This window comes from Chlamydotis macqueenii, chromosome 5, assembly GCF_036417535.1.
Source record: "Chlamydotis macqueenii isolate bChlMac1 chromosome 5, bChlMac1.mat, whole genome shotgun sequence".
Taxonomy (NCBI): Eukaryota; Metazoa; Chordata; class Aves; order Otidiformes; family Otididae; genus Chlamydotis; species Chlamydotis macqueenii.
The window spans coordinates 70,037,423-70,062,038 of NC_141560.1; the positions used below are offsets into that span (position 1 = coordinate 70,037,423).

The 24,616-nt window shown below is 41.5% G+C and overlaps 1 protein-coding gene across 4 annotated transcripts; it reads left to right on the plus strand.

The window, feature by feature from the left end:
* The first annotated feature begins 589 nt into the window (after positions 1–589).
* Positions 590–24,118, plus strand: NAT10 (N-acetyltransferase 10). 4 transcript variants are annotated; one of them, XR_015258822.1, is made up of 29 exons: positions 590–714; positions 1,922–2,013; positions 2,669–2,840; positions 3,118–3,240; positions 4,009–4,070; positions 4,997–5,111; positions 6,483–6,590; positions 7,440–7,573; positions 7,944–8,037; positions 8,296–8,394; positions 8,944–9,080; positions 9,597–9,721; positions 10,029–10,179; positions 10,659–10,755; positions 11,536–11,652; positions 12,581–12,682; positions 12,786–12,860; positions 13,471–13,587; positions 13,770–13,903; positions 15,437–15,485; positions 16,108–16,201; positions 16,303–16,413; positions 17,504–17,676; positions 18,200–18,319; positions 19,291–19,389; positions 19,803–19,876; positions 22,077–22,249; positions 22,419–22,502; positions 23,660–23,692. XR_015258822.1 is itself a non-coding variant. In XM_086750165.1 (29 exons), exons 1-28 carry the CDS (start codon positions 607–609, stop codon positions 23,751–23,753), a joined length of 3,060 nt encoding a protein of 1,019 aa, XP_086606291.1. In that variant the 5' UTR covers positions 590–606; the 3' UTR covers positions 23,754–23,793; positions 23,907–24,118. The 4 variants fall into 4 exon arrangements, 3 of the variants coding, with proteins under 3 accessions (XP_086606291.1, XP_086606290.1, XP_086606292.1); XM_086750165.1 differs by lacking the exon at positions 22,077–22,249 and adding an exon at positions 23,907–24,118 and having other exon boundaries at positions 23,660–23,793; XM_086750164.1 differs by lacking the exon at positions 22,077–22,249 and having other exon boundaries at positions 23,660–24,118.
* Positions 24,119–24,616: the final 498 nt, after the last annotated feature.

Consider the following 24,616-nt stretch of genomic DNA (forward strand, 5'->3'; position numbering starts at 1 on the left):
GCCCATTTTAGAGCCGCTTACACAAAAGTTAGGAACTAACAAAATAGCTGTGTAAATTCCAAGCTGCTGGCACTGGCCTGGGCTGTTTCTCTGTGGGCTCTTGCAACTCAGCTGCTCCCAGGCCTCTGGGTTATTTCCAGCTGCTAAACCGTTTTGCTATATGCGATATGTAATTGAGGGTACTAAAAAATAGCTTCCAAAGCTCCTGTATTTTTCCTGGACAGAGAATCCTCGTTATTTAAGCAATTCATTTCTGTTGTTTTGTTTCTGTGTTCTTGGTGCTGCGACACCTGGAGACGTGTCAGGCCTAAAGTGCGCCGTCCTGGCTCTGATCGCTGCGTCTTTCCTCGGCTCTACTGCGGCTTTCCCGTGTGGAAAACTAGTATAATTCTGCTTAAATAAATAAATAACTAAAACAAATATATGCGCTGAGCAGGCGAACGGCAGGGGCAGCCTCGGGGTCCTGCCGCAGTGCGTGTCGCGCCGCGCCGCTCCCACGTGCTGTGCCGCGCGCCGCCGGGCCTGTGGCTGCCGCCGAGGGGGCGACCGGTGCGGGACGGGGGAGCGGGGTGCGGGGCACAGGGACCATCCGAACTCCTCGCAGCCATGCAGCGCCGGAAAGTGGATAACCGCATTCGGGTGCTGATCGAGAACGGGGTGGCGGAGCGGCAGCGGACCCTCTTCGTGGTGGTCGGCGACCGCGGCAAGGACCAGGTAACCCCCTCTCCGGGCGGGGGGTGCGGGTGTTCAGCCGACCCGTTGAAGAACGGCTGGTCTGTAAAATCCCCGGGACCGGCTTTTTTTTTTTTTTCCTCCGTAAATCGTGTTACAAACGGCAGGGAGCGGGGCAGAGCAGTGGCGTGGCTCGGCGTGCGGCCTGTGTCGGGTAACTCCCCGCCGTGCGGAAACGCCAAGGGCTCGGGAGACTTCGTCCTTCCGCTTCTTCCGTGGAGAACCTTAAATAAAAGCGAGCACAGGCAAATCGGAATGTTATTTTAAACTGAGGCAAAAGAGACTTTAATTTTCTGGCTAGCAGGAGCTTTTTTTTTTCCTCTCTCACCTCTGTGGTAAGACGTTGTGGTTTTGCACTGGAGCCGTGTTTTATCTGCTGGGTCATCTTGCAGGGGTCACCGCGCCACAGCTTGGACCGGACCTGCCTGGTAACGCTGTGGGAGAGAAGTTAACCGCTAAGCTTGTTTCTCTTCAGAGACTCCAGACTTGTGGTTTTGGAGCGGAAAGGGGGAGAACAGCACGCAAAACCGTAACGTTTTAGGAAAAGTCAATTCAGTTAGCTCCAGTTCCTCGGCAAGTAAAATAAACTAGTTATAAAAAAACTTGGAGGATAATGATTTGATCTGGTGGCAGTACAAGAAAGCCGTCGTTAATCTGCTGCTAAAGTGGGCGAGTGAGTTCTGGTGGGGCATATCCCGAGTCTGGTCGTGTTCCGTATTTTCGCTGATGAGCTGGATTCCAAAGCGGCAAGCGTGCTTACTGAATATGCAAGCTACATCACAGCGAGTGGGCTGTCAAACCTGCTAGAGGATTAAAATTCAAAATGAAGTCTCGTTAAATTGTAGAAGTCTGAAGTACTTTCTGCAAAATGAGGGATAGAGACAAATACCTGGAACTGTGCTTAGCTGGAATAATCACCTTCTCTTTGTGCAGCTCTTAGCAGTTCTGCCAATGTGTACAGGAATTGGTAGGTGTAATTCAGTGTTTTCAATGGCATGCAGCCCTGGAGAAGGCACAGAGTCTGTGTAAAATGCAATGTAACTATCTGCTGCTTACAACATGTCAGAGGATCCTTCTGTTTTGCACTGGGTTGCTCAGAAGAAAACATAGCTGTACAATCAAGTATTGAAAAATATTTTGCTCTTTGTTGTGAGTGCAGTTGTTCACGATTGTTTCTGTGTTTTGGCAGGTGGTTATACTTCATCACATGTTGTCTAAAGCAACTGTAAAGGCCCGACCCTCTGTCCTGTGGTGTTACAAAAAGGAGCTGGGCTTTAGCAGGTAAGACACCTCTTGCGTCTCATGCTGCGGTCGCTGCTCTGTGTGAAGAAAAAGCTCCGTGACTGGGCTGCTGAGCGTAGGTTGTGTGATTCGGTTGTAAGGAGAAACAGGATTAGTTCTTGGAGGAGCTATGGGAAGTTTGGTCCTGCAGAACTAAAACTTGCTTTCCGTAACACAGTTGACATCAGCACTAGGTACTTCTGATTTCTTTCTGTAGCACTAACTCTAGATCTGCCAATCTCTCTCTCACCTTTTTAACCTTAAAAGGCCAAAACTCAGCTTTTTAGCCTCAGTGATATTTTGGACTCAATGTAGACTAAGCATTAGAATTCTTTCATTTTGAAAGTGTTAGATATTTTAGTTCTTACATTTGTGTGCGTTCTTACAGTCGGCACACAAAGTCAGGAAGGAAGCGTTACCTGAAACTGCATGATTCCAACCAAGTGGTTTCTTGCAAAGACAGCTGGTTCTGTGTGATATTCACTGCTTTGGGCTGAAAGCGTAGGGGAATGTATTGTGAAAGCAGGAAGTGTGATCCAAGATTTTTTTTCCTTGGAGGCTGCACTTTGACTTCCAATTAGACTTGAACGTAGGCCTGAATGCACTTTTCTCAAACCTTTTTCCACTAAAACTTCTGTATGATTTTGTTCTCCAGCCACCGGAAGAAGAGGATGAGACAACTGCAGAAGAAGATTAAAAGTGGAACTTTAAACATAAAGGACGACGATCCCTTTGAGTTATTTATAGCCGCCACGAACATTCGCTACTGCTATTACAATGAAACTCATAAGATTCTTGGTAACACTTTTGGCATGTGTGTTCTTCAGGTAAGGAGTTAAGCTTTGACTTAGAAAGGACACTGCACTGGTATCGATTGCTTTCCGTTTAATTGCTGCAGGAATAGTATTTGTTGCTTCTGTTATTTCAATTATGGTGGCCTTACATATCTTTTACAAGTTTTGTGAGGTTGAGACACCCTTGCTGGTAGAATTTTAATGGGACGTTGGTTAATGCAAATATTAAGTGTGAAGCTTTGAGAAACAGTGTTTTTAGATATTCTGCTCCTTTTAGTAGGGCAACTTTGAAGTTTTATTTGTTTCCTAGGATTTTGAAGCCTTGACTCCAAACCTGCTCGCTAGAACTGTTGAAACAGTAGAAGGAGGTGGAATTGTGGTGATTCTCCTGAGAACTATGAACTCACTGAAGCAGCTCTATACAATGACCATGGTACATTCATCCTGATGTGTCTGTTTTATATAAGCAGGTGCATCCTGGTGATGCTAAGTTTTTTGCTGTTCTTACGGGGTGTGGTCTTCCTTCCATCATCTTTCCTGCTCCTTCGTTCTTCTGTGACTGAATGTCTTACGCTTAGACAGTCCTGCCAACCTCTGTGTCTTGAAATGCTGCTAGGTTACAAGGAAGAAACACCTGTCATTCACAAATGTAACTGTGTTCTTTGGTTTCACAGTAGTTTTGGAAAGTATTTGAGCTATCTGCCCATGTAACAGAAAGTTAAGTAAAAAATAGACCTTTTGAGTGTTTTGTGACCTCTTGCTAGGTGTGATCAGTTTCACAACTACTGTATGTTTCTAGATGTGAACTGTTGACACTGAGCATGCTTACAGTTAGCGCAGGAACTCTTTCTGTTAGCATAATGCCACTAGGTGAATTAAAGGGATAGACTATTTTCTGTTGGCATCCCTGAGGTGTTTGAAATGTTATGTACCTGGAAGAGTTGCCAGGTACAGTTAAATCAGGCAGGAATAAGAAAGACCATTATGAAAAGTGTCAGTGGGAAGTCTACATTTTTAACAAGTATTTGGAAAATGTGAATGTTTGAAAAACAGAGTCCTGTTTGGGATTCTGTGTTGATGGACAGGGAGACTGTAGTCCACAGGAGTGGAAAAGACTTGGATTGTCACATGAGTAACGATCTTGTAAGTGTCACTGTTACTGCTGTTCCTCCTCCAGATTGACTTTTTCTTTCTGTTTCAGGATGTACACTCTCGATACAGAACAGAGGCACACCAGGATGTGGTAGGACGGTTTAACGAGAGGTAAGTGTGAAGGATCTAAGTTGTATGCTGGAGAAGAGCACCTGGAACAATGTTATGTAGTCATGTTAGGAAAGCATCCTGTAGGTTTGCATTGGAATAGAGCTTCCTGGCTGCTTTAGTGAAGTTTTCTTTACCATTCTGGAAACGCATACAGTTTGTTGTTGCAGGAATTGTATACAGAATTTTGCTGTATCTTACATGGAATACATGCAGATAGGCCCAAATTTGTAAACTGCTCTGAGTCCCTTTCTTGAACCACCCTGTAGAAGCATGCTCCAGGTGCACAGGAGTTTACTTACTGCACTGCAGTAAAACATAAAACTGCTTAGTGTGGAGTGTTCTCTGTGGTTTTAGAAGTGTCTTGTTAAAGTGTTTTCTCTGCTTTTGTTGTATAGAATAAGCAGCAATTATTGAGTAAGTGAGCCCTCACTGATTAATTTCCTGCATAGGAAAATGGCAGAATTTGGTTTTTAGCACGCAGGTGGTTATGTGATGTCAGAAATTAGAAGGATGAATAAGCCAGTGCTGGCTGCAGTCTTTGGGGGTCAGCGTTTGTCATAATTACTGTGGATTCACGTTGTACACTTTTATGTGGCTACCTCCTGCTTAAATGCTGGAAATCACTTTCTAGCTCTCTTGGTAGATTGTCTTTAGTAGCATTCTTCTTTGGAGACATCCCGGTAAGTGGATACCTGTTCTGTGTAGGTGATCCTGTTTTCATGGTAAGAGGCACACTGCCAGTTGTGTGAACTTCTTGTAGCTCAGCTGTAAGTAGCTGTAGCTGTAAATACTACAGCTGTACATACTCTAGTATGTACAGCTGTACAGCTGTAAATACTACGTCTGGGTTTAGAAAAGAGTTTAACTTTAAAAACGTAGTTGTGTTGCTAGTGTTCTTACTGAGTTGTCTTTGCTTGACTGCTCAGGTTCATTCTGTCTCTGGCCTCGTGCAAGAATTGCATTGTGATTGATGATCAGCTGAATATCTTGCCCATCTCTAGTCACGTTGCAAACATCACACCTGTTCCACCACAGTCACAGGTTAGTAAGCAACATCAGCCACTTTTCCTTCGGAGAAATTGGTCTGAGTTGACCAAGGTGTGCTAAAGATTTAAAAAAGAGGAAGCTTTCCTTTCACCCAGGTTTATATCAAATAATAGTCTTGCAGACAGGAAGTAGAAAGTTCTGCAAAAATTATACCTGGTATGAGTGAAGCATGCAAAGCTGTCTTTTCTTTCCTCCTCGGTTTTTTGTTTTGGTTTGTTTTTTTTTTTTTCTGTCACAGCTCTTTTTTTTTTTTTTTTTGTACTTGCCTGTATTTATTGGTTTTGCTGTATTGCTGTTCAGCCTAGCAAGGAGGAGCTTAATTGCTGTGGCTGCTTTTTCAAAAGTGCATAGGGAAATTTCCAGCTGATGGACAGTTGGGACAAGACAAATAAAAAGACCTTTCGAGGATTGGAGAGTAGGAAATACTTTGGAAATAAGCACAGTACAAGCTCAAGAGACACCTGATACCTGGAAGCTGTGGTAGTTGTTTCAATTTCTGGGTTACACATGCCACATCTCAGGAAATATTTGCTGAGTACAAGCCAGACATACAGCTTGCACTGTTAGAAATGTATCCTGTTATCACTTTCAGTTGTAGACTGAAGTAAAACGTAACAAGTTTTAAATAGAAGTCTTTAAGCTTTTGAACTGTGTTGTGTGGCCTAAGAAATACCAACATAGATTCTCTCAGAGATGGTAAAAACATTTTAACAGAACACTGATTTTAAAAAGCAAAACCAAAGAAACCCCTCTTAGCATTATAAGTATATTGACAGCAGCACAAATGCTCATCTGTTGAATGGATAAACTAATGCTTTTGGAATGTTAAGTGACAGTAAGGAAAATCAGAATTCATTCCTCTTTAAAATTGATTTCTTTTGTGTCCAAGTTTATTGATTGGCTTTGAAAATCTTGATATTGGTTTGAAAATGAATCTGCAGTGGTTTTTCCCACTATATGGCAATATGTACACTTCGTATGACAGGTATAACAAAGATCATAAAATTTTGGTACCGCCTGAAGGCTGAAAAATTAACTAAATTTTTCAGAAAATTTGTCCGTGGTGTCTTCTTCCTAGCAATGCCATTCTCCAGTTACCATGTACTGAAAAATCCTTTCCTTTTTCCTTCAAGCTTGGGGAAACCTGGATACTCACCTCTTGTGTAATGACTCTCCTGAAGATTAAAATTGAAGTGTTAAATATTTGTCCCTCCATTTAAATTTTTCTGTTTCTAGGGAGTATATTCAACTTGTGGTAAAATTTCCCTTCAGATATCTTTCTCTGCCTGATGAAAGATATACAAAGGTATAATTGTGCAAAAATGTCCTTTAGTGATCTTATTTTGGTAAATCCTGTGCTTACAGGAAGATAGCCTCCGGCCACAGGACTTGGAACTGAAAGAACTGAAGGAGAGCTTGCAGGATACACAGCCTGTAGGAGTTTTGGTGGATGGCTGTAAAACCTTGGATCAGGTTGGTGTGGTGTTTAAATTTGAGATACTCAGTGCTTGACAGATTACCTTAGATGGAGATGTTTTACACACTCTGTAATCAAACCTGAGTGTGAAGAGTGACGGATGTGGTCTTAGAGAATTTCCTTGAAAAATTGATTGGACAGGGAAATTTTCTTCATGGAAGTTGAGAGTAACTGGAAGGACTGAATGGAGACAGGAAGCTGATCTGGACAAGTCCATGTTTAAAAAGATGATGAGCTCTCAGGGGTTGAAATAAGCAGGAAACTTAAGCTGAAGTTTCTGTTCACTTTAGTTCTGAATAGAAGTTGAAAATCTGTACCATGTTTTAATGGTCCCCTGTTCCTCCTCCCTTACACTTTTTTACTCCGATCTGAGAAGCACTGACTGGTGCCAGTGAAGGCCCTATTGCAATTGTCTTTCCTGTTTCGAAGTATCCACCGAGAAGTTGCAGTTCAGCTTGGTCACTCCCAGAGCTGTGTGCTGTTTAAGCCCTTTCATAGTAGGGCCTTCTCAGTGCCCAGGTATGTTTGTCTCCCTCCTCTGAGAGCAGCGTGCCTCTTCCTCTCTTGCTGAATATACTTACGGTATGAAGGTAGTAGTTGAGAATTGCTGTACTGGTTTTTGATCTTTGTTTTGACCTGAATAATTTAAAGAACTCAGTGGGTCAGGATTACCACTTTTCCCACCTTATTAGTCTGGGTTTTAATGTTCAGCTCTCCCATCTTGTCTTTCTCTTCCTTCTTTCTGTGCTAGGAAAGAAGACATGTACTAGTGTAAGTGTAAGTAATGCTAAAAGCAATTTGAACACAGATGATTTTTGTTTTCTCTTTTTTTTTCTGATAATCAGGCAAAAGCAGTTCTAAAATTTATTGAAGCCATTTCTGAGAAGACTCTACGGAGCACTGTGGCATTAACAGCAGCCAGGGGACGTGGTAAATCTGCTGCTTTGGGACTGGCGATTGCTGGAGCAGTAGCTTTTGGGTGAGTGATCCCCCCCCAGTCTCCCAGGCTTTATCTGCATCCTTGAGTTAAAAAAAAAGAGAAAAGATGACAGAATCTGAATATATTTGTAATTCTTAGTCCTACATCCCTCCTTTTTATATTTCTTATATATTTTGATTGCTGCATAGACTGATATTCAAGGTTTTTCTGTTTTATAGTAATCAGGAAACCTCGGTCTTTAAAAATCAAAATAGTCACACATAAATTGAGTTAAGTGTCTAAAGGAATCTGCTGTGTTTTGGTTATTAGGTAAAATCAACCCCTCATATAAAGATAACATTCCAATTAGTAGGTATATCTAAAATTTGTCAGAAAAAGAGTTAAACTCGTGTATTATTTTTCTGTGCAGTTACTCCAATATCTTTGTCACGTCTCCAAGCCCTGATAACCTTCACACTCTCTTTGAGTTCATATTTAAAGGCTTTGATGCACTGCAGTATCAGGTAAGGAAGTGAATTGTAATACATTTATGTTTCCTTCTCTGTTTTTAAGTGGGGAAAATCAGTTTCTTTGTGAAATGTTTTTTAACATAAGTAAATAATTTCTCAGTTCTCAGGCCTCCGAAGCTTTTGTTATAAGAGTTTTTAACTGGAATTTGAAATAACAGTGTACTCTTAGCAAACTTATATTGATGATAATGGTAAATGATGTTTTTCTTAGATCTTGACTTGTCCATACTGTTTAACAATGTTTTCTTTCAGGAACATCTGGACTATGAGATTGTTCAGTCTTTAAACCCTGAGTTTAACAAGGCTGTTGTCAGAGTGAATGTGTTCAAGGAGCACAGACAGACCATTCAGGTAACTGGCCTCTTTTTTGCACTCTTGCCTTTACTTTTTGTTCCTGACTGGTGGCTTTACCGATGCTGCAGCTGTTTTGATTTTAAGCATGTTCATGTTATGTGATGTGTAACTGTCCTGATTGATTTTGCTTTAAGGCAGACCTTTTTTTTCTGGTGAGTGACTCACAAAGTATCTTCTTTCTGTGGGTAATTTGTAGGTTACAAAGCTCCCTTGGGAATTGCTTGTGAGTTGCTTCTTGAAACAAAAGCAAAGGAAGGTGAAAGAAACAGTGAAGGAAGAGCACATGTTTCTAGTGATTAGATTTTGGCTATTTTCAGTATCTCTGCAGATAAATTGGTGTGGAAATGTGCAAACCAAAATGTGTGACCCAGTCCTTGTTAGGGTCTCCCGACTGTTTGTTTTCATGCTTCTGTCTCTGGCTTGATGGTGGTGGAGGACAGGAGCAACAAACAGCTTTTCCTGGCTCCAGCTTTGCCAACTCTGACATTTCCTTAATTCCCAGACAAGTTATTGTTGACACTGATGGTGTCCTCTCATTCCTTGCAGTACATACACCCTGCTGATTCTGTGAAACTGGGTCAAGCTGAACTCGTTGTGATTGATGAAGCTGCCGCCATTCCTCTTCCTCTGGTGAAAAACCTGCTAGGCCCTTATCTTGTTTTCATGGCTTCAACAATCAATGGGTAAGGCTTGAACAGCAGCTTTCTACCTGGGAAAGCAATTGTGCCAGTGTCAGTGGACTATTTCTTATCTACAGTACTTTTTTTATTACATGGTATTGCATCAGGTCATGCTAATTCTTGATCTGTCATGGAACTGCTCCTTAAAATAACCAAGAGTCAGTACTTGCTGCTTTCCTTTGGTTCCCCTGTGGATTCATTAAGTGTTTGACTTGCAGCTCTTCTGTGCTACTACGAGGAGCAAATACATAAACAGGGTTCTGCAGTCTATTAGGAGAGAGGGAAGAAGGACATCTTCCTTCCAATATGGTGAGACTAAGAAAGTGACAGGGTAGACTGCCCTGTCCTGCATGCACAGGAACATCAAAAAGCAGCGATTCTCACAGATGGTAGGGGCCCTCACAGGCCTGAGAACAGCACATAGCTCTGGATGGCAGCCTAGTTCTGTGCTGGAGCTTCCCCATGGCTCAGGATTGCTGTTTGGTTGTTTGCTTCAGACTTTTGTCTTCTGCTTTTCAGGTATGAGGGTACTGGTCGATCACTATCTCTGAAGCTCATTCAGCAGCTCCGTCAACAGAGTGCGCAAACCCAAGTCACCATGACGGCCGAGAACAAATCTACAGCTACAGCTAAACTCGCCTCAGGTACTCCGTTGTATTCCGGACAGCGGTGTATAACCGTGATCTCCGGTGCTGCCGACCGGCAAGCCCTGGGGGTATCCCATGTGTCCCAGTACTTTGCAGCTGTGGGAAGGTAGTGTGGTATGGGAGAATGAAGGAACTCTCCTCTCTTTTTTCCTCATGATTCTCAGATGTAAAGCCTTTAGGGGCTGAAAGCTATGCGAGTAATGATTTTCTAATCTCCTGGAGCCCTTCAAAGGAGACTGATCCTATTGAATTCTTTGCTAGCTGTAGCTTCCAACACTAAATGTTCTCTGAAATCTGTTTGCAGCTCGTACATTGCATGAAGTCTCCCTCCATGAGTCAATCAGATATGCCCCTGGTGACCCAGTTGAAAAGTGGCTAAATGATCTGCTGTGTTTGGACTGTCTCAACATCACCAGAATTATCTCCGGCTGCCCGCTGCCTGAGGCTTGTGACCTGTATCCTTACTCAGATCTTGTGTATTGAACAAAATATATTGCTTTCAGGTGAAGGAGGCTTTCTCAAGCTGATTAATAGTGGGTTTTCCAGCTAACATGGTAACCTCAGTACATGATCTTTTGGCAAAAGTCTATTAAGACCGCACTTCTGGAGTTAAGCTCTTACCACAGCCTTATAAGACTGGTGATGTGTGTTACCAGGATATTACCAAACTCCACTTTTACGGCAGAGACAATTCTAAGAAAGGGTTGAATGCAGGGAAGTCCTTGTTGGAGTTATAAAAGATTTAGCTTTACAAATGAAGGCTGTGAAAGCTGTGAACACTGCCCAGTCATTCATTCTTGTAGATAGAGCTGTAGAGTCTAAGAGCACAAGCCAGCATGTAGCCCAAGGCTGTATTGAAAAATATTACTCCTAAACCAAGAAGGAGCTTTTTCCTTGTTTCTGAGGAAGTTGTTTCCTTAAACTTTGTGTTTAGATACTACGTAAATAGAGACACACTTTTTTGTTACCACAGAGCATCAGAAGTTTTTCTGCAGAGACTGATGGCCCTCTATGTGGCTTCACACTACAAGGTAAAGCTTGTGCTACTTCTATCAAAATTTCAGCTAGGAATTCTGTGGAGGGAGCAGTGCTTGCTATGACAGTCTAATTGAATTGGCCTAACTGAGGTTTCTGAAGAGCTTTGGTTACTTCTTGTTGTATACAGATCCGTATTCTCCTTTCTCTGAGAAGATCTCTGCCTTGGTCTTGGCTGAATACACTGGATTTACAGATATTTGGAATATTTTTGTCTTGAGAAATTCTGGAGGCTAAATTCTAGATGAGCCTGCAAGCTTGTCAGAACAGCATCAGTGACAAACCTCTTCTGCAGTTCTCTTTCTTGCATTCTAGTAGCCTCAAATTAACCGCAAGAGAAGTACCATTGTACCACTGAAAAGAGTAATAATGTATCTCAAGGTTTCAAGGCCACGGGTGACTAGTAAATGTGAGTGGTGAAGTCCGAAAGTAGTGAAATACTGAGGACTAAGAATCTTGGCAGTTAAAAAAAAAATATTTAAGGTTTGGTAGATTAAGAGATAAGTAGTTATATAAAAATAGAAAGTACATTTCCATACATGTGAGAGCAAGAGGTTTCACTTGAGAAAAACAGATGCTATCTGATAGTATAACAGCACTGAACTGGCCTGTGAGCTTCTTCATCCATCGGTATTGTACTGGTTCCAAGTTTCTTAATAGCCCTAAATTCAGAAAATGGAGTGTTTTTTAGAAGTCAGCTACTAACACTCCACTGGACTTTGAAGCTCTTCTAATGGAATAATTCTTCAACTTTCTGGTATATCTTTACCCTTCAGAACTCACCCAATGACCTCCAGATGTTATCTGATGCACCTGCCCATCATCTTTTTTGCCTTTTGCCACCTGTCCCACCTACCCAGAATTCCTTACCAGAAGTACTTGCTGTTGTTCAGGTAAGAGAGCAGCATGTATCTGTGAAGTGAACTGTTCAACAACGAAGCAGTACGCTGCTGTCAGACAGTGTACTAACAGTGTAGTATTGAGGAGTAGATGGTAGCTCAGAGCTGTGGTTTTTTGTGTATTACAATGGTGTATTAAGGCCGTTTTCCCCCCTGCTTTCTTTCATTAACATAATTGCTGTATAAGTACATTGTGATGCTGATCCTTTCACATAGTCCTCCCGGTCTCCACAATGTGTTTGTGCTGAGGAGCCGCACGACTGCTTCAAGAGATGACTTTGTCCTCCTGCTTCGACTTCCTGAAAGGAGACTTGGTTCACTGGTTCACTCTGCTTATCCCATGTTTCTAAGCTTTCCTTTTATTTGCAAAAACAGAAACGCTTCAGATGTGCATGCTTAGAGATGCAGAAATGCTGCAGCCCTTGACTGCTGGATATCTGACTATGTGCTTCCTTCCTTCCTTAATGACACAGATTCTTAATTATCTGTGTTCAACGCAGCTAGTTAAATCTACTGTTTCTTAAAAGAAAAAGCTGTGTCATGAAAAATACATGACATTTAAAGAGAAATATTCGTGGGACAAGCTTTTATGTTTGCTATTGATGGACTAGAGAAAACACGTAGAACACTTTCTATGCTTTAATCTCTCCAGTCTTCTCTTGCACCGCAGTGTAATGCCTACTGCGCCAGATGTGCCTGGCTGGCCCGCTGGTGTGTGTTTTGAGACAGGGCTTTCAGGGGCAGAGCCTGTTTGTTGGCTCATACGTGTTTGCTCACCATGTTGCAGAGTAGGGATCCCATGAAATGCCAATACTGCATAATGGGCTCAGCAGCTGGGTATAAATTTTGATTCTGCGGCAGTGGAGCGACTGTGGGAGAAAGCACATTTTCTCCATTAATGGTCTTCTACCTTTTCTGGCAGGTGTGCCTGGAGGGAGAGATCTCTCGCCAGTCTATCATGAACAGCCTTTCTAGGGGAAAGAAAGCTTCTGGTGATCTTATTCCCTGGACCATTTCAGAGCAGGTGAATAATTTGGCTGTGTACTTACACCCAAGAAATATCTCTAAATTTCTTATTTCCAGAGTACCCCTCTGTGTTTTTTAATTGACTTTTGTCTCTTACGCAGTTCCAAGATCCAGACTTTGGAGGCCTCTCTGGTGGGCGTGTTGTTCGTATTGCAGTTCACCCGGATTATCAGGGGGTAAAGTATTTTGGAACCCAGTTATTGTGAATAGTCAGCAGTGGTACCATGAGAATGACTGTAGAGGCAGAGTTCAAGAACAGGGCAAACATTTCAATTGCTCCAGTTTTCAGCATTTGAAACTCGGGGGCTGAGCCAGGGGTAGTAACATAGTAGAGTCAGACACACAGAAGTGGTCAGATATTGCAGCAGGCTGGGGGACATTGCTTTCTCTGGGCAAGTAGCAAACCAGTGCTGCTGTCATTTCTAAGCAGCATTGCAGTGTGCCAGCATCCCGGCAGCAGTATACAATCAGGATCCAGTGATATTTATTGTGACATTACCAAATGTTCACACTGGTGTTTGGCATTTTCTGAGTGCCGGAGTTAAGCACCAAGAATTATTATACAGCCCTGAACTTCCAGCTGGGCTCTCATTGTGATTTTGGGCATCCAGATTCCGTAGTGTCCTTCATGGAGCTGCCATGTAGCAAGGAAAATATATTTTTGCAGTGACTGAATGATCTCTGCACTGATGATTGTTAATGGGTTTGTCAGGAGAGAGTGTTGTTGCCCTGTCTTACAAACTAGATATGTCTTTTTGCTTATCGTGTGTTGTTCCTGCTTCACAGATGGGCTATGGCAGCAGAGCTCTGACTTTACTGCAGATGTACTATGAAGGCAAATTCCCATGTTTGGAAGAAGAAACAATTCCAAAGCCAAAAGAAATTGCAACTGTAAGCAGTGAGGTATGGAGCTCAGTGCATTTGTTGTGTTTTCTGTTGTGCTAAGCTATTTGGTTTTCACTGTAAGTCTCAATTTCTCTGTGTAAGGAGGAAACACACATATTTATTTTTAATACAGAATAAGAGATTTGATTTGCAGATTTCTGTGAGGATTGCTACTAACCCATTTCCACTTTCTCTTTCAGACTGTTAGTTTATTAGAAGAGGTTGTGACACCTCGGAAAGACTTGCCTCCTTTACTTCTCAAACTGAGTGAGAGACAAGCTGAAAGCCTAGACTATCTAGGAGTGTCTTACGGCCTGACACCAAGGTTACTCAAGTAAGATATTATTCTATTTTCTAGTTACATCCAGTGTAAAAAAAACCAACCCTATATAAATTATATGTATTATAATAATATATATAAAATAATATAATGTATAGATATAGATGCAGATATTTTAGCCCTTGGACATTTTTATCTCTGCATGTTTTACTTGGTTTCTAAAACTGGGACAGCTCCAAGCACAATTCTCCAAGACCTTTTCTTGCTGTACAGTAGGGCTGATCCTAAGTGCATCCTTCAGGGTAGTTTTTCCTCAAACTCCTGAGGGCAAACCCATTCCCTTCTTGGTTGTTTCTGTGACCCTTCTAAACAGTTATTTAGCTTTAATTGCTCCATTTTTCCAGGCTAGAGAAGTAAGAACAGCCTGTAATAAGTAGGGAGAAGTTAAATCCTACTTCCTGTGACCTGTAGAAACTTGAGCTGCTGCTGATTTCAAAGCTAGTTGTTAGTTTCCTGACTAATGTAAATGCTTTTCACCGGGAACTGCAGCTGCTTCTTGCTTTTCTTACCATGGAGCAACGGAGTTACTGTAGCAGTAAATAACATCTTAATTTTTCTTAAGCTTTAGCTCCACTTTACAACATAGTTTTATGTAAAAACATAAGATTTTGTAATAAATGCTAACTTCTTTAAGAGTCTCAAATTCTATAAAATATCAAAGTTTCTGAGACTTTCTCAATCATCGTGTGGGAAATAGTGAATCCATAGTGTGGGACACAGTTTCAAAATAATGCAGAATTCTTCCTGTTGCTAGCTTAAAAGCAAAGCAGTCATTTATCACCTAAAACCTTGGTTCCTTGCTGGCCTACCTCCACTTACAGAGGACCTAGGGTGCTGTACAAGCACGGGAGATGAGACCGAGTTCAACAGAAGAAGTAAGACTAAATGGTTATTGTGAAATGGTCTCACTCTTTGCAAATTATAGAGCAAATGGTTCAGGTGTCTTACTTTATTTGAATGATCTCTCTTGGGGCAGAATGAAGTGCTTCACTACTAATTTTTTTTAGTTATTTGACTGTTAGCTATGGTGGAATAGATAAAGGAGGAATAGTGGGATAGGGAGAGGTGCACATATAGGGCTTCCTGCTGAAATTTGCAGCGTCCTGCACAGCTGGTGAGTAGTCATCCCATGGCCTGTGGAGGTAGGTTGCCAGTGACAGTGCTCTGGGCCTGGCTTCTTTCTTTTGTCTGAGATGCCAAACCTGTTTGCCTGCTTTTAAAGGAGGCCCTGGAAGCATTGCAAATACAATAACTCTTGTATCGTATCTGTCTTTGGAAGTTTGATGACTGTGATACCAAAAAATTAACATTTTTCACTCCTCTAAGTTAGAACCCCCGTCAGTTTGACTGCTGTTACTACTTTCTGTCAGTGTTCATTTCCATTAGTTGGTGGGGTGGCTTACAGCTTTTGCATAGTTTTCAACAGTTGTTCTTGTATGGTAGATAGATTGCATTTAACCACAAGTAGTGTTGTAGAATCAACAGCTCCATAATTCTCAGTGCATTTTCTCTTTTCCCTTCCCCCAGGTTTTGGAAGCGTGCTGGATTTGTGCCAGTTTATCTAAGGCAGACACCAGTAAGTAGCATACTGTTTCTGAATGAAATCCAGCCCTATTGAAATCACTGGGCATCTTTCCATTAGCTTCTGTGAGATGTGATTTGGGCAGAAAAGTTTTCTGAGGCTACACTTGGGGTTTGGTTTATGTTCATTTTTGTTCTTTGGGTCTATAGTTAGCTAAAGGAGTGAAGTTTTAGGGTTGTGAATGTGGTATTCTAAGTAGTTTGCACTTAAAAATTAGAGCAAAGAGGCAGCTGTTGAGGGTGATTAATGTGGTCACTGATAAAGTATGCAAGTGGCTCTTGAACTGACCTTGTTTTTCAAGGTGTTTACAGAAAATAGCACTAGCAGTTAAAGTACTTTTGGAGACCCTAATTTGTTTTTCCCATGTCACTGCATTTTTCTTTTGTTTTTCTGGCTCTTGAGCTGTACCTGGAATTTGCAATACTGCTGCCCTCAAGAAGCCAAAATCCCTCAGCACTTGGATTTACCAAATGCTAGAAGTTTTACATTAGGTAATGGTGATCAGTAGCAGCTGATACATGAGTTGTTGTTGATTTAGAAGATCTTTGCCTTCTTCAGTTGAGCATAGAGTGCAAAAGGTTCATGGGGATGATGAGAAAAATGTCTTATTTATTAGAATGATCTGACTGGTGAACATTCATGCATCATGCTGAAGACGCTGAATGATGAGGAATCTGAACAGGAGCCTTGGCTTAATGCCTTCTGGAAAGGTAACTTTTAATTTTGCTAATACTAGAAGAATCTTCTGGGAAATTTACTCCAGAGGTCCACAGAAGTAATTTTTTTTTTTTTTTTTTATCTTGCCCTATAGATTTTAGGAGGCGGTTCCTTTCTCTGCTTTCCTACCAGTTCAGCACATTCTCTCCCTCGTTGGCATTGAATATTCTACAGAACAAAAATATCAAACAGCAGCCACAACCACGTGAGTACCCTGGCTCATAACGTTCACTTAGATTGCAGTTTAAAGTCTATGTGTACGTTTGATTGTCATAGTTCTCAAATACATACATTACATGATGTCTCTGGTGAAGTGCCGTTAATTTCCCTTGGGCAGTTACCGTGTTTTGTTACTAGTTTTGTTCCAGAAAAATGCTTGTATTTCTAAGTAAAAGCTAAGAGGACATTTTCTGCCACTGAAAACAAGTAGTGGTGGGTTTTTGGTGTGTTTTTTTTTTTCCCCTGCTTTTTTGAGCAAGGATTTAAGTAACCCAAAATTAAGAGGGCTCTTGACTGCAATAGCTAAATGCATGGCAGAACATGGATGAATACTGACACCTGCCAAATCCAGTATGGAATGGAAAGGGAAGCCTTGCATAGCAAGGGTCAGCAGGCAGAGCAGCTTGCTTAGGGTCTTAGGAAGAACGCTGTCGTCAGAAATTTGGAAATTGGAATGTGATATCTTTCTAAGAGACAGGCTTTAGTTCAACTGCATGTTGTTGGGCTCAGTGCAGCACCTGTAGGGAGAAACACACATGCAGTGTGGAAAAAAAAGGAGTCAGACAAGACAGTTCTAACAGTCTTTTCTGGCTTAAAAGCAAATTGCTGTTTTCTCAATATGCCTAACAGAGGGGAGTCCTCTTGAGGGAACTTGGTAATCTGTGCGCTGTGGGGTTTTAGTATCTGTCTTGGTGAAAGAGTTTTGGTTGCTGCTACAAGGGAACAAAGCTCTTTAACAGCAAAACCAGTGTAAGATAGTTAAAGACTGGGTGAACTGTGTTTCTCAGTCCTCACTGTTTTCACTCTCTTTGGCATCTTTGAGTTGATAGGTTGGTCTTTTTGACAATTGCAGTGTTTTTCATACGGATGTATGTCTGTCTGAAAAGACTGAAAAGACCAAGCCAGTCTGAATAGCAGTGTTGTACCTAGTGTGTTGAATTCTGAAGTGTGTTGGGAAGTGAACCTATGGGATAGCAGCTGACTTTTACTCCATGATGTGAAAAGGAACTTGTTAAATACTGAGATCCTGGATATCTGTGAAGAACAGTCTTGATATTATTGTCTTTTTATTGTAGCCATCAGCCGTGCTGAATTAGAATCGGTTTTCATCCCCTATGACCTGAAGAGGTTAGAGATGTACTCTCGCAACATGGTGGACTATCATCTCATCATGGATATGGTGCCTACCATTGCCAGGATGTTTTTTCTCAACCAGCTGGGTGATATCTCTCTCTCTGCTGCACAGTCAGTACGTATCACCGGGAGAACAAGCTGTGCTTCACCTCTTCTTCTATATACATTTGAAATACTTTCCCGTTTCATGTCATATTTTAAAAAATACTTCAGTTAATTACTTCTTTTGTAGTCCTCTTCATGATTTCTTCTGCTTTTGTGGTGTTCTTCCACCTTTAGTGTTTGCTTTGAATAAAATTTGTAGGGATCATATTCTGTTGGGCGTTCAGTGAAGTACTCCATGCATTTATAACGTGGTGTGAACTGTGGCTTAAAAACCTCTCAGAATCTTAGGGCTCTTGAACTCTACTTCAGGAGAAAGGTATTCATCTGTACTAAATATGGAATGGCACCTGCCAGCCTCAGAATAATTTAGGGGTATTCCAGTGTATCTGAGCAAAGCTTCAGCTGGTAGCAGAGAAGCCTTGTACTACTTGAATAGAGCAAGGACTTGGTAAAATGTTGGGAGTGTAAAGGGTATTATGTATTTGTATTTGCTCTAAAAGCCTCTGTAACTGAAATACCTGTCATTTCCTCAGGCGCTTTTTCTGGGGATTGGCCTACAGCATAAATCTCTGGACCAACTGGAAAAGGAGGTGGAACTGCCCAGCAGTCAGTTGATGGGCCTCTTCAACAGAATCATCCGCAAAGTAGTGCAGGTAATGGCAGCGTGGCAAGCCTTGCCTTGGTTGTGTTGGACCAACGTGTGATTCTGGTACTGAGCCTGGCACTAAGCAAAAACTGTATCAGAACTGTGCATCTTTAATATGTCCCAAATAATGGAGTGTAAACTTCTTTGTAGGATGGGAAAACCCAGTGGAAGAAGCAGATATTCATGGCATGCATTTGTATAGTGTTTTCCCAAATAATAGTGCTTGCCTTGGGGTATTAACTGTTGAAATGTCCCAACCAGAATGCTGAGCATACAACCCCTGTTGCCAGCTGAGCCTGAGCCACTTGTTCACTGCATTGATGGCATCTCAGCTTTTCCTGGAAAAAAAAGACTTTTCCAGTGTCATTTCGAGGTAGACTTGAAGTCCCATGAAATAATTGGCAAGTTTAGGATCTGGTTTTCTTTCTCTCTAATGTCTGTGATAAAGTGAGTAACAGGATGAGTTATCAAATAGTGAGAGGGACAGAACGCTTGCTAACTGTTTGCAATTGTTTGCTGAGGCTGAGGCCTCTAGTTCTCCAGGATCAGGATCCGGTACCAAAGCTTCTGCAGTCTGGTACCGGTTGTTCATTGGAGAGATGATTTGCTCAGCTCAACACCCTTTTAGTTATCTTGCAGAAAAAAAAAAATACAGCTTTTAGCTGCAAATGTTAATCAAATGATGCTGTATTAATAAAGTATGTTATAAACTACAAGTTCTCTACATTTATGTGAGTGACACTGAATGCTGACTGATTTTAGTTTTATATTTTTTATAATTCTGCCTTCAGGAAGCAGCCTTGACCTTTTTATTTCAGTATGATGGAATGCATGTATCAGAAATACACTACTGCCTGACAATATTTGGACGTTTAGAAGAATTTCATGGGGACAGACAGCCTCTCTTATTTATTTTAAAACAATAACGTAGAAGAAACATTAGCAAGTCTTACATGCGTTGCCTTACTTCATTTTCAGTTGTTCAACACGGTCCAGGAAAAAGCTGTGGAGGAGCAGATGGTGGCAACAAAGGATATTGTAATGGAGCCAACACTGAAATCTTTAAATGACGATTTGGTAATTATGAGCTTTCTTCTTGATACATATGTAAACACTTTGTGAAATTCCCTTGAGTGTAGAAACCTTGTAATCTAAATTTTCTTGGATGGAAATAGTTCCATATCACGTCTGTCACTTTATGGTAGTTAAAACCTGATAGCTTTGCATTACATGCTTGTAGTCATGCTTTCTTAATCTGCAATCTAGATTTTTCCCAGAACCTATTAAGATGTTCTTGGAGTCATATATTACATGTGTATGTATACACATAAGATAAAAATCCAATTATATAAAAGAGATAAGCTTTTCAGGATCTTCTGGTATTTGTTTTAGGGAATGTACTTCTCTTTCAGTGGGAAAGGCATTTTCCTTGCATTACACGGTCACTGTTGTACTTACAACAATGCATCTGTTGTGCTGTCCTGTTGTAGGAAGAAGCCGCAAAGGAATTCCAAGAAAAACACAAGCAAGAAGTGGGGAAGCTGAAGGAAATGGACCTTACACAGTAAGAATTTATCTGTATGAGTCTCACATCCAGTTTTCCCCTGATACCTATTTGAATGCCGGGTCACTCACCCGTCTTGCTGACTCTCGTGCACAAGGTTGTAGTTGCAGTATTACAATCTCAAACCACCAATAAATGAGAATAGCAGTGGGTGTTTTCCGCAGTGGCTAGGTAATAGAAGTATTTGCTGCTACACTAATGGAAACTTTGGATATTGTGTGCCTGACAGCCTGTAACTTAGTCTTCATCGGCTCTGTTAGCAGCTGCTTTGTTTTACACTCAAAACATTCTTTCCAGTATGAATTAAATTCAGTAACGACTTCTGTTCAAGGCCATTCACCTGTTTACCTCAGTACATGAATTCACTGCCTGGGAAGTGCGTCATACTCCCAAGCGTGAGCTTACTGACTTCCCTTTCTCTGCTGGATTTTGAACAGAAAGCAAAAGGCTGCGAGTCAGCAGGTCACAGCTGATGAGCGGTGAGATCTGTCTGTCTGTGGAAGTGTAGAACTCAGCTGTTACAGCTGGGGCTGGCTCGCTGTTACAGTGCTGCAGAGACAAGATGTCCTGCAAACAGCAGTGCTGGATCAGTTCTCAGCTCTGTCCCAGTGCCTCTGGCATGAGCTTGAGCACAGTACTCTTTTACATCTGTTCTTTTTTCTCACTTAAATTACTCATGGCAGTAGCTCTTACGATGTATCTATGTGTCAGTCTTGATCCTGGCTGCGTACAGTATGTATATTATACATATACAGCTCATATATTTGTATAACATGAAGTAATAAAGCAAGCTGCTTGGCTGTGGACTGTTTCTAATTTTACAGTTTCCCATGCTTCTAGAAATAGTTTTTAGTTTTCTCAAACCAAGATACCTGGGTCCTGTTGTCCGCTATCCAGGTTTTAGCGGTGTGTGCAACTCAAGTGAAAATATTACCTGGCTGATTTTAATATTCTCTTCTTTAATTAAAAAAAATAAAATCCAAGCCCCAAACCTACAGAAAAAGAACAGTCAACCAGAGCTTCTTTTACTCCCTACAGTGTGCAGGGATGCCTTTTGTCTGCTGTAGAGCTGGACAGTTTGTAGGATGCTGAATTGCTGAACCAGCGATTTACTTGAAGTGTTAGCAGATGTCTGTTTTTCTGGACCAACAGGAGTTACACATGCCAGTGATGCTCTCCCTTCTCTCTCTCATCCTCCCACTTTTTGTCTTATAAATCCTGTTTACGATACTGACATCCCAGAAAAGTGGTCTGTTTTGACTCTAGATTAATCTCTGTTAAATCTGAGAAAAGGAATTAAGGTTTATTTGAATCTTTGGTTGTCTTGTTTGAAGGAAGGGCAAAAAAGGATGAGATTTGAAGTGACTTGCAAGTCAGCTACATTAGGAAAAGCATATAACCAGAATTTAAAAAAAAAGTTTTAAGTCAGTTTTGTGGAGCTGATTGTGTTACATTCCTGTTCGTCATTTTAGTCCATGTTCCCATTATTTTTTTTTCACCCAGAAATAGAACTCTGTTCTCAATAAGGAGAGACAAAAATCTATTTTGAACACTTTTCAATACAGGTTATAGAAAACTAATAGAAGAGACGGAGCTGTTTGGTTTGAAGAGGCTCTGTCCAGTATTGTTCAGCCTTGTATGAACGCAGGCTAGGCTATTCTAAATCTTTAGGAACTCGAGATGGAGAGCAACCACTTGATGTTGCTACATGACTGCTTTGCCTGGTTAAATTTGTATCTAATTTCCACAGTACTTGAACAACCAGACAAGGGGCACAGAACGTGAGCTTATTTGAATAGCAATTGTTGTCTTAATTTATTTTTTTCAAAAGAAAGATGCAGGTCTTCAGCTTTTCCCAGATGGATGCAGAAAATCTGTACCATTCAAGCTTACTGCTGGTCTAAGAGCAGCTGCCAGTTTAGCTAACTTTCCATTATAAGCCATTGCTTTTTGCACCGTCTTCCTTTACCACCACGACCATCCTTCTCCTTTTTTTTTGGAGTGGGGAAAAAAGAAAAAAGTCCTCAAGCTTTTATAAAGAAATCTATATAGTGAATATAGATCTGATTGTCGTTGATAGGCTTAAAGCTGTAGTGATCGAAGGTCAATCTTTTAAGAAATCTAGTGGGCAAAAGAGAAGTGTACAGCACTGCTATGGAAAGTATAACCTTTGTGGCCTTGTTTTTTGCTTTCATAACAGATGTACTCTACTCAGCACTCTGCTTTTCTGATGAGAGGCTTTCATAGAACAGTTTTGTGATGTTTACAATAGAGAACTTCATTCGACACTGACCAGCTTTGGATGGGGACAATTGTTGGTTGCTGTTGACCTAGTTTGGACTGAGTCTGCTGACAGAGTCGTGACGAGCTATTGTATCCCTTTGGCAGTCAAGTTTTTTATATTTCCAAATAGTGATTTGGTTGGGTGCTGACGCAGTGGCTTTGTTTGTAGAATAGCGTGTGCCTGACAATATAATCGCCTTGTTTTTATTACTTTGTGCTAGCAATTTTACTTGGATTTTCCTTTACGTTTTTCACTTAGATATATTATCCGGGGTGATGACGAAGAATGGAATGAGGTGCTGAGCAAAGCAGGACAGAACGCTTCCGTCGTCAGTTTGAAAAGGTTAAGGAAGTTTGAAATACTCCACAGAAAACTCTCTGGTCTTTTCCGCTGGCTTTATTATAACATTTTTCAAAAGAGTGAAGCCAAGAGTTAAATGCAGATAAAATGAACTTTGCGTCCATGATAGATTCTCAGTTTTCCTGGAGAAATCAGAGTGTGAGCACCTGAGAACTCTACTGGGTACTCAGTTGTTCCTCTAACAGCAAGACTGCTGCTGTGAATTCTGTGTTGCTCTGTCCTGTCTTCGTGTAACTTAGATGCTTATTGTCACTTTTTTCTGTTGGCATGGTTAAATCTTGATCCTGGTCATGCACAGGAGGTGGTACTCCTTCTCCCTTGGGTCACTTTTAAAGAAATAACTCATTCCACACAACTGTCCCATCTGCTTTGGGAGCCACTCCCATCTGGAGTGGGAGCCTATGAGAGTCCCATTGGAGAAAACACAGATTCAGGGTAGCATTCTGTCCAATGTGAGCTTAAGCCTGCAAAATATTGAGTCTGAATTTCTGCAGTTCCGTCCTTTTCATCCATCGTCTTTCTTCTGCCTTGCCCAGCATGGAGCCTCCTCGTCTTTTCCTTAGGGTTTTATAGCTGAGACTTGCCTGTTTGCTTACTTCCCCTTCCTGGGGTGCCTGACAGCCGAAGTAATTATGTGATCTCTATTCCACCCTTTGTATATTCATGGCTTTTTTCATTAATGCTGGAGGCTGTGAGTTTCCGGAAGCCTTGCAAGAGTGAGGGAGTCTTGTCAGTGCTTATAAAGATCGGAGCTCTGTCATGTTTGCTCTGGTCAGAATCTAGTACAGGAGCAAAATTGTGTGCTTAAAACTGTCAGTGGTAATATTTTTTTCTAGGTCCTCTAAATTCCAGATGCCCTATACGAATTGCCTTTAGGACACATAACTTAAAGTCTTGAAAAGCAATGGTAACAGCTGAAAATCTCTTATGAGATTCAAATTGGCTTAGGGAATCTGAAGACGCTAGAAAATCGTGTTCGTGCTTTCTCTAGCACCAGTTTAAATGACCCAAGAAACTGGAAGTGTTTTCTCCCAGCCACATTTCTGTGTAGACTGTCACCCCCACTTCTGCAACAAAAAATTCCCAGCGGGATGGGAATCTAGTGTATTTTTAACAGATATTTTGTTCCTATTTCCCAGTGAGAAGAAGAGAAAATTAGAAACAGCAAGAAGACCCAAGCAACAGAAGAAATTTAAGAAGACTAAAGATATAAAGCAGAAGTGGAAGAAATGACTTTAAAGCCAATCAGTGAACTTGAATTAACGAGTGACGGGTCTGTACTTAAGAAGTACTATTCTCCTTTAAATCAAAAGACTTTCTTTTGGGGGGTGAGAGCTGGAGGGAAGGAAAAGCCTTGGAGGCATTTTTAAAGAGTTTGTATTACAGGAAGTACGGTGACACTGCCAGGAGACAGTCTGTGAAGATTTTTTATGAAGTGTGACTGTGGAGTTGAGCGAGGCACTGCGCAACACACTGGGATACTATGAGGGGGCTTTAGCAGCTACAGAGTTTCCATTCAAAGAGGGCAGATCAATCTGTAAACTTTCCCACATCTTAATGGTTGGTGTCTTTATTAAAATAAGAGTTTGGACAACAAAGGATAGAAACGTGTTAGGCTTTGGCATGTGACTCTACCGTTTAGCACTGCAGCACATTTGACACGTGCAGCGACTGGTTCAGCAGTACCACCACTCCTTTGTAGCTTGAGGGAGTTTTCGGTGTGAACGACAACTGATTTTTTATTTGGGGCTGGCTATTCAGTGAGCGCTAACCGCGTCAATTCAGACTCATGGTTTGGTCCTTGCTCACAGGAGTTCAGGGTATACAATGACCACGTCTATTTTGGAAGGCAGTCTATAGTTCCTGCTGGCTGTGCTCCTCAAGCAGCTGTAATAAAGGCTGCTCTTTTGCATTCACACTTGCTTACAAGGTCTCAGCATTCCCATAGCTCGGAAATTTACATTTCCTAGTTCTCAAGCAGGGTAGTGGGATTAACAGGTTCTGGGGAAGCTGCTTGGGCCAGTCTGTCTCCCTGCTACCTGCTCACCTAGAGCTGCTGCTGGACTTTGGGGGAAGGTTTTGTGGTAAGGTTGCCA